At 40.7% G+C, this 11,139-nt stretch overlaps 3 gene segments (V, D, J or C); 2 read left to right on the top strand and 1 right to left on the bottom strand.

Annotated features, from left to right (window-relative positions):
* The first annotated feature begins 1,432 nt into the window (after window positions 1-1,432).
* Window positions 1,433-5,025, top strand: LOC137102322 (Ig kappa-b4 chain C region-like). The segment is given in 3 exon segments: window positions 1,433-1,597; window positions 3,505-3,625; window positions 4,305-5,025. Coding segments are annotated over 3 exon segments (615 nt in total).
* A 678-nt stretch (window positions 5,026-5,703) lies between these two features.
* On the bottom strand, window positions 5,704-6,867 carry LOC137133768 (immunoglobulin kappa variable 6D-21-like). The segment is given in 2 exon segments: window positions 5,704-6,332; window positions 6,549-6,867. Coding segments are annotated over 2 exon segments (360 nt in total).
* A 1,532-nt stretch (window positions 6,868-8,399) lies between these two features.
* LOC137131067 (Ig kappa-b4 chain C region-like) lies at window positions 8,400-10,092 on the top strand (the record flags this gene model as incomplete). The annotated part of the segment is given in 2 exon segments: window positions 8,400-8,583; window positions 9,638-10,092. Coding segments are annotated over 2 exon segments (513 nt in total), but the record flags the coding sequence as incomplete, so codon positions are not given.
* Between the last annotated feature and the right edge of the window lie 1,047 nt (window positions 10,093-11,139).

The following is an 11,139-nucleotide window of genomic DNA, read 5'->3' as shown; positions in this document are numbered from 1 at the left end:
GAGTTTTCCAATTTGGATGTGAAAGGTTAAGAGTAAGACTCTCAAATATGTAATAACTATGTTTAGGTCTAGGATTTATTGATAAGCTACAATGGAAGATTGCTGCTACTCCTCCACCTCGGCCTGTGCTTCTAGGAACATGATAATTAATATGACTCATTTAAACTGACATATTCTTCCTGCTGCAACCAGGTTTCAGTGAGACAAAATAAATCTAATTGATGATCATTTATCAAGTAATTTACTAACAGAGATTTAGAAGAGAGAGATCTGATATTTAATAATCCACATTTGAAAGTTTTGGGTTTTGGTTCAGTATGAGCAGTAGTCTTAACTTGTATTAGATTTTTATGATTAACTCCCCTTGTGTTCATTGTTGGTTTAAAAAGTTTAATTGGTCGTGGAGCAGACATAGTCTCTATGGGGCAAATAGCAGTGTGGTTAAGATCATAACATTCAGCAAAATAATAATATTCCCTGTGTGAAAAATTAGAATCCATAACAGCTGCATTTTGTCTGCTGGTAACGTCAGATTCTATAAATATCTCGGGCTGTTTATACCTGTGGATGTTGTCGGGTGTTGGAGCGGAAGATGCAGGAGAGGTGAGCACATCAGAGCCACAGGTGTTTTCAATGGTCAGTCAGTCTCCGGAGACTGAGACGCTGTGGACAATGTTCTCAGTCAACATCCGTGATCCCAGAAAGTTCGGGTGCAGTCCATCTTGCTTGAAGTACTGAGGACGTTCACAGAAAATAATGAAATTGTCCACGTAAAAGAGTCCGTGTGCGGAGACTTGTGGTTGAAGCCATGTGTGCAGGCTGAGGAGTCTGGAGAACCAGCCAACACCGCGACCCAGCGTGGGAACTGGGCCGGAAATGAAGAACCGTCTGTCGTGGAAACTCTCCAGTGAGTTGAAAAATGACATGAAGTCACGTTTCAGCAACTCAGACTGTTGGCGTTTGGTGTCATTTGTGCCAACGTGTATCACTACTTTTGTTGCCGTAGGATGTTTTTCAATCAGGTTTGGAATTTTCTCCGCTATGTCAGTGACTGTGGCTCCAGGAAAGCAAAACGTTTTAGCTGATTTTAAGCGGACGTCTCTAACGATGGAGTCGCCAATAATTAGCATGGTCGGACCGGGAGGACGTTGCGGTGGAGAGGTGCGCCGAGGAGGAGCATGTGGATTCCTCTCTGGAGGCACAGTGTTGGTGGTGGTGGTCGTGGCACGTCTGGTCTGGCGAGGCCCCGACCGCGCTGCCCGCGGGAGGTGGAGCCGTGTGGTATCTCACGAGGCAGGGAGTCACAGGGAACCGCCACCGGGGAAGTCGGCCTTTGCAGCCCCTCAAGAACAGTGAAACGGTTCTCCACCTGGACCGGGGAAGGTGGTCCAATGGACTGGTTGACAAGATTAGCTGCAGCAGGTGTCGTCCGATGTCTCCTTTTAGCCGGGATCCAGGCCTCCTGTGTCAGGAGGAGCAGGCCCGTGTCGGGACAGGTCATTGGTCGTCCGACAGGGCCAGAAGGCCGCAGATTGGCACCGTGTTTCCAGCGGAAGCAACAGGGCCAAACCTCGGCAGCGTGACATCGGGTTCCTGGGTCACTGAACAAACAGCCTGGTGGATAAAAACAGTTTGTTCCATGTAGCTCGAGGTATTAAGAGCTGCGAGGTGCTTCGCTTGTGTGGTGGCAACGTTGGAAAACCCCAAGATAAGTTCTTTTTATTTATTTTTTTGCTTAGTTCGTTTTCCAAAAGTTTGATGGTTTCTTGCAAGTGCGTGAAAACGTGTACACAGTTTGAACAGACCGCCACTTGGAAACTACGGAAGTGACGTCAATCATGTCAATCTTCATGGTAAAATTAAGTGTTATTAAATAAAATATGAATAATTTGATATCATTTGATATCATTTGTCTTCCCTCTGAGGTCTGATTTCAGCTTAAATTTGTTTGCATCTTTTTTACCCTATTGTTGTTTTCACTGTGTTGGAAGTGTATTTATGTATCACATATAAAAATTAGGAATTGTTGCACACTGATGTTCAGCATAACAGATACAGTGAATGATCTCGATTTTAACCATCAACTGGTGTTTGTGTACATTCAGTGAACTGTATCAGTCTCTGCAGTAGCTTCCAGCTGCAGCATCAGTTCAGTTTCTGTTTAGTCTGACTGAGGGAGGTTTTTGTACGATGCTTTTTCACTGTGTGAACAACCACTGACTGTTGATGCTGTGGAGACTCTGACAGTAGTAAACTGCTGCATCTTCAGTCTGGACTCCACTGATGGTCAGAGTGAAGTCAGAGTTTGATCCACCATCTGTAAAACGACTTGGAGTCCCTGGCACTCGGCTGTTAACATAATAAAAGAGCAGTTTGGGACGTTCTCCATCTTTCTGTTGGTACCAGGCTAAACTGTTCCCACCACTCACTCTCTGACTGGTTTTACAGTTGATGGTTGTGGTTCCTCCCAGAGCAGAGCTCACTGCTCCAGGCTGAGTCACTGTGACCTGACCTCTGGACTCTGAGGACACAGAGACAAAAACAGAAAGCAGCATCATGGTTTTGTGGGCTTCATTTCAGAGGGATGGATGTTGATAGAGGAGAGGAGTTGGATTCTCTGGACTTTACCTGTGAAGCAGCAGCAGAGGAGAGTCCAGATGAGGACGGAGATCAGAGTCATGTTTTTGATGAGGAGGATTTCTGTGTCTTCTGTTGTCATGAAGGACAGCTGTCAGTCATCCAGTGTTCAACTCTCAGGACTATAAACTCTCCCAGAGCACTGGAGCATGGTGCTGCTGATGCAAAGTGGCTCTATGGAAATGATCACACTGACTCCAACAGGGACTTGGATCAATCTGATCAGGCTGATTATCAGTGGATTGATGAGTTTCTAATTAGTTTGGCTATTTATTATCTTTTTATTATTATAATTATGAGTTTGGTGAAAACATCTTTTGTCTTATTTGTAATAATTACAAACAATAAAAATTGTGTTTTTTTTATTATCATATATAGTAAAGCATTTAATTCCCATTTTCCTGAATTGTTAATTATTAATGTAAAATTAAAGTCAGAGGTTATTGTCAATTTCCATATCAGCTGTTTACAACCAACGACTCATTTTGTGGAGTTTGTTTGTTCCAAAGTCAGAGAGCCGTGTCTCTGTACAGTCAGAGGTTTTTGTACGACGACTCAGTCACTTTGTATCACTGTGGTGGACTTTTGGTGGAGGAACCAGACTGGATGTTGGAAGTAAGTCAAAGGTTTAAAAACTCTTATATTTCAGGAGCTTTTCTCCTTGTTATTCAGTTTTCCAGGTCAAATATTTGTGTTTCCATGTTACTTCACAGTAGTTAAGGAAATATTTTGTACTAAGAGACAACGTTGTTTTAGCAACTGAAATTTAAAAACTGGTTTTGATAAATATCAATTTTTAATACAGTGGATAAACCAGTAAATCTGATTTTAATGGTAAAGTTACATGTTGAGATGTTGCAGCTTTAGTTCAGTTGGACAAAGTCACAGAGTCGTGTCTCTGTACAGTCAGAGGTTTTTGTACGACGACTCAGTCACTTTGTATCACTGTGGCGCACGTTCGGTGGAGGAACCAGACTGGATGTTGGAAGTAAGTTTCTGATCAAATACTAAATCAAATCTTTTGAAGTCGTGTTTTAAATAGTTGCAGCAGCTGAAATGATCTGGTTTTATTTGGAACAGATTCAGTATTTGTGTTTTTATTTCCCTCCTTCATCATGGAGGTGAACTCAGAGCAGTTTTACTAAACGTATCTTTCCATGTTCCTGTCAGGGTCAAAGTTAAAATACTTTAATCCACCACATTGAAAACTGCTTTGTGATCTTTGAATGTGACTTGTTTCCACTAAATTCTAACAGAGTAACGATAACTAGTGATGTTTGAAAATGACTTTATTGAATTTCTTGTTATTTGTTGCTGTAGATTTGAAATCATTTGATGTTTGATTGGGATTGAAATCCACATGAAGAACATTTGATTGTTGTCACATGGTGTTTTTCTGTCTCCATGTTTCCACTACAAATTTGAAACTAATGTAGAGTTAAGATTTATGGGACATATTTCAGGTCAAACTGTCTGATGTTTGTCTCTGTCCTGATCTGCATGAGAGGTTTCTTAAAGGGAAGTGAAACAATGTGTGAGTCAGTGACTGGTGGAGCAGAACAACCATCTGACAGAAACTCCGTCAAGGACCAAATCCACTCTCACACAGTAAAGGCGTCCAACTGTGTGGTCTCTGTCCTCTAACTGACTGGTGTCTCCTACTGTAGGTGATGTCCGTCCCAGCCTGACGGTGCTGTCCCCGTCCAGCGAGGAGCAGCAGAAGGACAAGGTCTCACTCATGTGTCTGGCCAACAAGGGCTTCCCCTCAGACTGGACTCTGTCCTGGAAGGTGGACGACAGCAGCAGCGGCAGCAGCTGGGAGGAGACCAGGAGTCCCGGGGTGCTGGAGAAGGACGGACGCTACAGCTGGAGCAGCACCCTGAGGATCCCTGCAGACCAGTGGAGGAATGCAGGCTCTGTGACCTGTGAGGCCACCCAGGGCTCCCAGACTCCGGTCAGACAGACACTGAGGAGAGACCAGTGTCCCCAGTCCTGACATGTGTTCCAGGGACTCTGCTACTGATGTCACTCTGCTCCCTCTCTCTGTATCTGTCTTTGTCTCTTAGTTTTGTTGCTTTTTGTAACTTTGATTGATTCAGTCCAATAAAAACCTGCTCATCCAGTCTGTAGTTTTCATGTGTGTTGATGGAAAATAAACTCATGTTTCTGTGCTCATAGTTTCATTAGATCCACTCATGATGAACTCCACTTAGTTCAAACTGTGAGACCCACATAAACAATGGACCTTACAGGTTCATACATTGTAACTCTTCCACTTTTATTTGGGTTCTCAAGTTGAGAGCTTTGGTCGTTAGTAGAGATGTCAGTTGATTCAAATGTTTAAATTGTAATTAATCAGACAAAAATAAATGGAAATGTTTTCAATCAGATTTTACTGTAAAGAGACATTTTTCAAGTTTTAATACTCTTATCAACACGTGGACACATGGTACTGATGATACTGACTGAGTGATGCTAATTAAATGACAACTGCGTGACAATTAATAAGTCCTACAGTTGGATGCAAAAGTTTGCATTTTGCTATTGTTAGATGGAAAAACAAGTCATTTTTTTCATCATCATATCATTTACGGAACATTCAGCTGGTACAAATGTTCCTTCATCAGAAATAATTAAAGCTCATTTTTAAATAATTGATGAAGAATGGACATTTTTGTTGCTTCTGATGGAAAAAGTCCATTTGTAGCAGCTGAATGTACATTATTACTATGTTACTGTAGGTTTAGGTTCAGATTGTGTCTCCTTACATGGGGGATGTAGGGGGATGCAAACGTAACTGTAAACCTATAAACCTGTGTCTGACACACACATGTGACAATTCCAACACAATTCCTCATGAAGCTGTGTGTGTGTGTGTGTGTGTGTGTGTGTGTGTGTGGATATAGAGCTCAGTTATTAGTATTGTGCTGTATATATGTGGATAAATAGTCAAGAAGGTCACAGTTGATGGGAACAAAAACTAAACAAGAACATGATTTCTATTTTTTAATATGTTCATTTAAGTGCATTGAATAGGAAAAAAATGTTTATTTAAAAAAATCTTATAATGTGTGGAGTTAAAAGAAACGTATTTATATATTTACTAAGATTTTTGACTTTTTAGACATTAAGACAGATCTGTCATTATTTCAATCAACATTTCATTGCTTATTGTTTCAGAAAACAGTCAGTACAAGTGACTGTTTAACAGCAGGTAAAACTCAGTTTTTATTTGAAGTACTTTAATAAATGATCTGTTTCTGTGATTTTGTGCTTTGACTTGTTATGTTCTGTGTTACTGTACAAACCTTTAGTGTTTTAGTTTCATTACAGTTGTTGTCGGATCAGTTCCTCTTCAGCTCAGGGAGGTTTTTGTACGACGTTGTTTCACTGTGTGAACGGGAAGCTGTAACCCTGCTGACAGTAATAAACTCCTGCATCTTCAGTCTGAACTGCACTGATGGTCAGAGTATAATCAGGATCAGATCCACGTCCAGTGAAACGATCAGAAACTCCAGACTGACGAGTTGTAGCATATCTCACAAGAAGTCTTGGAGCTTCTCCAGGTTTCTGAAGGTACCAGTGCAGGTAGTTACTAATACTCTGACTGGATTTACATGTGATGGTGACAGACTGTCCTGGAACAACAGACTGAGATCCAGGAGACTGAGTCAGGGTGATTTGTCCTGATGAACCTGGAAACCATGAAAAAGAGGAGAAGGGTTATTGAGACAAATCTAGCTTGGACAAAGATGATCAGCATCCAAACAGAAGAGGATCATTTGTTTAACATGGACAATAGATGGAAGAAGGTCAATGCTGCTTGTTTCAGTGTTTCTCCATCAGAGCAGAACATCATTGTGGTGAACCTGGTTTCATCCTGAAGCAAAGTTTTCACAAGAGAGTCTCACCCTGAACAAGGAGCCCCAGGGTGGACAGCAGTAGACTCACAGACATCATCATTGTGCTGCCGGCGTGTCAGTGGCTCTGAAAGGCCTGGACAGACCCTGATCAACACTGGTCTCTTAACAGCTGGGAGACAGAGGCAGGACACATATGCAAACACACACAGTCACTCAGCTGGAACTGTCCTCAGTGGATCAGGGGGTTTCCCATCAGTGCAGCAGTGCTTTCAACCAAAAGCAAAGTTTCCACCTCAGTCCTTTCTGTAAGACTCTCTCCAGGCCTTTAATGTGGATCCTTTAGGAGTTTTTAACTGACTTACACACGTCTCTTATTTCTTTGCCTTTGAGACAAACAAGTTAAAGCACAGAGGTCAGAGGACGTCACACTCCACAACAAGTAGATGGACAATGTGGACACATAGTTTTGTTTACATCTGTTTCCAAATGATCTTTGAATCTGTTTATATTTTAGTTTTCCAGTCAAATATTAGAGAAAATGTGTGATTGTACAGTTTGTTACAGTGATTTTTAGTTATTTATATTAACAAATGAAGTCACTGATCTTTGACTTTTTATGATTCAAACTGATTCTGAATTTAGTTCATATGTTAACAAAGATGAAGTTTTGTAGGATTTCAGGGATGTGATGTTTATCTTTGGACTGTCTTCACTCATCAAGGGTTCTGATGCTGATCTTTGTCTTCATGGTTTTGTTCAGTTATATTTAGCTGAAAACGTTTAAAGCTGAGACACTTAAACAGCCATTTTGGCTTTTTGAGAATATAGAATTATGATGAATTTTTTTGTTTGAATAGACAGTTAGAAGCTGTGATGGAGCAATTATTTTGTGTTTTGCAAAATTGTGTGTGTGTGTGTGTGTGTGTGTGTGTGTGTCCTCAGTGAACTGTATCAGTCTCTGCAGTAGCTTCCAGCTGCAGCATCAGTTCAGTTTCTGTTCAGTCTGACTGAGGGAGGTTTTTGTACGATGCTTTTTCACTGTGTGAACAACCACTGACTGTTGATGCTGTGGAGACTCTGACAGTAGTAAACTGCTGCATCTTCAGTCTGGACTCCACTGATGGTCAGAGTGAAGTCAGAGTTTGATCCACTGCCTGAAAAACGATCTGAAATCCCCGATTCTCGAGAAGTTGCCCAATAGATTAGAAGCTTAGGACGTTCTCCATCTTTCTGTTGGTACCAGGCTAAATCGTTCCCACCACTCACTCTCTGACTGGTTTTACAGTTGATGGTTGTGGTTCCTCCCAGAGCAGAGCTCACTGCTCCAGGCTGAGTCACTGTGACCTGACCTCTGGACTCTGAGGACACAGAGACAAAAACAGAAAGCAGCATCATGGTTTTGTGGGCTTCATTTCAGAGGGACGGATGTTGATAGAGGAGAGGAGTTGGATTCTCTGGACTTTACCTGTGAAGCAGCAGCAGAGGAGAGTCCAGATGAGGACGGAGATCAGAGTCATGTTTTTGATGAGGAGGATTTCTGTGTCTTCTGTTGTCATGAAGGACAGCTGTCAGTCATCCAGTGTTCAACTCTCAGGACTATAAACTCTCCCAGAGCACTGGAGCATGGTGCTGCTGATGCAAAGTGGCTCTATGGAAATGATCACACTGACTCCAACAGGGACTTTGATCAATCTGATCAGGCTGATTGTCAGTGGATTAATGAATTATTATTTATTTTGGTTATTTATTATCTTTTTATTATTTGGGACTTTTGTGAAAACATCTTTTTTCTTATATATAATAATTACAAACTAATTTTTATATGATCATATATAGTAAAATATTTATTAACATTTTCATGGTAATTAAATTATTAATTTTAAATTAAAGTCATTTTGAAGTTATTGTCAATTTCCATATCAGCTGAGACATGTTTACAACCAACAACACATTTTGTTGAGTTTGTTTGTTCCAAAGTCAGAGAGCCGTGTCTCTGTACAGTCAAAGGTTTTTGTACGACGACTCAGTCACTTTGTATCACTGTGGCTCACGTTCGGTGGAGGAACCAGACTGGATGTTGGAAGTAAGTCAAAGGTTTAAAAACTCTTAAATTTCAGGAGCTTTTCTCATTGTTATTCGGTTTTCCAGGTCAAATATTTGTGTTTCCATGTTACTTCACAGTAGTTAAGGAAATATTTTGTACTAAGAAACAACGTTGTTTTAGCAACTGAAATTTAAAAACTGGTTTTGATAAATATCAATTTTTAATCCAGTAGATAAACCAGTAAATCTGACTTTAATGGTAAAGTTACATTTTGAGATGTTTCAGCTTTAGTTCAGTTGGACAAAGTCAGAGAGTCGTGTCTCTGTACAGTCAGAGGTTTTTGTACGACGACTCAGTCACTTTGTATCACTGTGGCTCACGTTCGGTGGAGGAACCAGACTGGATGTTGGAAGCAAGTTTCTGATCAAATACTAAATCAAATCTTGTGAAGTCGTGTTTTAAATAGTTGCAGCAGGTGAAATGATCTGGTTTTCTTTGGAACAGATTCAGTATTTGTGTTTTTATTCCCCACCTTCATCATGGAGGTGAACTCAGAGCAGTTTTACTAAACGTATCTTTCCATGTTCCTGTCAGGGTCAAAGTTAAACTACTTTAATCCACCACATTGAAAACTGCTTTGTGATCTTTACATGTGACTTGTTTCCACTAAATTCTAACAGAGTAACGATAACTAGTGATGTTTGAAAATGACTTTATTGGATTTCTTGTTATTTGTTGCTGTAGATTTGAAATCATTTGATGTGTTTGATTGGGATTGAAATCCACATGAAGAACATTTGATTGTTGTCACATGGTGTTTTTCTGTCTCCATGTTTCCACTACAAATTTGAAACTAATGTAGAGTTAAGATTTATGGGACATATTTCAGGTCAAACTGTCTGATGTTTGTCTCTGTCCTGATCTGCATGAGAGGTTTCTTAAAGGGAAGTGAAACAATGTGTGAGTCAGTGACTGGTGGAGCAGAACAACCATCTGACAGAAACTCCTTCAAGGACCAAACCCACTCTCACACAGTAAAGGTGTCCAACTGTGTGTTCTCTGTCCTCTAACTGACTGGTGTCTCCTACTCTAGGTGATGTCCATCCCAGCCTGACGGTGCTGTCCCCCTCCAGCGAGGAGCAGCAGAAGGACAAGGTCTCACTCATGTGTCTGGCCAACAAGGGCTTCCCCTCAGACTGGACTCTGTCCTGGAAGGTGGACGGCAGCAGCAGCGGCAGCAGCTGGGAGGAGACCAGGAGTCCCGGGGTGCTGGAGAAGGACGGACGCTACAGCTGGAGCAGCACCCTGAGGATCCCTGCAGACCAGTGGAGGAATGCAGGCTCTGTGACCTGTGAGGCCACCCAGGGCTCCCAGACTCCGGTCATACAGACACTGAGGAGAGACCAGTGTCCCCAGTCCTGACATGTGTTCCAGGGACTCTGCTACTGATGTCACTCTGCTCCCTCTCTCTGTATCTGTCTTTGTCTCTTAGTTTTGTTGCTTGTTGTAACTTTGATTGATTCAGTCCAATAAAAACCTGCTCATCCAGTCTGTAGTTTTCATGTGTGTTGATGGAAAATAAACTCATGTTTCTGTGCTCATAGTTTCATTAGATCCACTCATGATGAACTCCACTTAGTTCAAACTGTAAGACCCACATAAACAATGGACCTTACAGGTTCCTACATTGTAACTCTTCCACTTTTATTTGGGTTCTCAAGTTGAGAGCTTTGGTCGTTAGTAGAGATGTCAGTTGATTCAAATGTTTAAATTGCAATTAATCAGACAAAATTAAATACAAATTTTTTTAATCAGATTTTACTGTAAAGAGACATTTTTCAAGTTTTAATACTCTTACAACACGTGGACACATGGTACTGATGATACTGACTGAGTGATGCTAAAAAATGACAACTGAATGAAATTTAATAAGTCCTACAGTTGGGTGCCAAAAGTTTGCATTTTCCTATTGTGAGATGGAAAAACGAGTCATTTTTTTCATCAGCATTTCATTTACAGCACATTCAGCTGGTACAAATGTTGCTTAATCAGAAATAATTAAAGCTCATTTTTAAATAATTTATGAAGAATGGAAATTTGTTTTAGTGATATTTAAAAATGTAATTTAAAAAATACTTTTTAAAATAAACTTCTTGACCATTTTTGTTGCGTCTGATGGAAAAAGTCCATTTGTAGCAGCTGAATGTACATTATTACTATGTTACTGTAGGTTTAGGTTCAGATTGTGTCTCCTTACATGGGGGATGTAGGGGGATGCAAAAGTAACTGTAAACCTATAAACCTGTGTCTGACACACACATGTGACAATTCCAACACAATTCCTCATGAAGCTGTGTGTGTGTGTGTGTGTGTGTGTGTGTGTGTGTGTGTGTGTGTGTGTGTGTGTGTGTGTGTGTGTGTGTGTGTGGATATAGTGCTCAGTTATTAGTATTGTGCTGTATATATATGTGTATAAATAGTCAAGAAGGTCACAGTTGATGGGAACAAAAACTAAACAAGATCATGATTTTGATTTTTTAATATGTTCATTTAAGTGCATTGAATATAAATGATAAACTAAACCTCAAAGGAAAA

Source organism: Channa argus, chromosome 1 (assembly GCF_033026475.1).
Source record: "Channa argus isolate prfri chromosome 1, Channa argus male v1.0, whole genome shotgun sequence".
Taxonomy (NCBI): Eukaryota; Metazoa; Chordata; class Actinopteri; order Anabantiformes; family Channidae; genus Channa; species Channa argus.
Note: the sequence above shows the minus strand (reverse complement) of the source record. Positions and strands in the feature narration are given on the sequence as shown.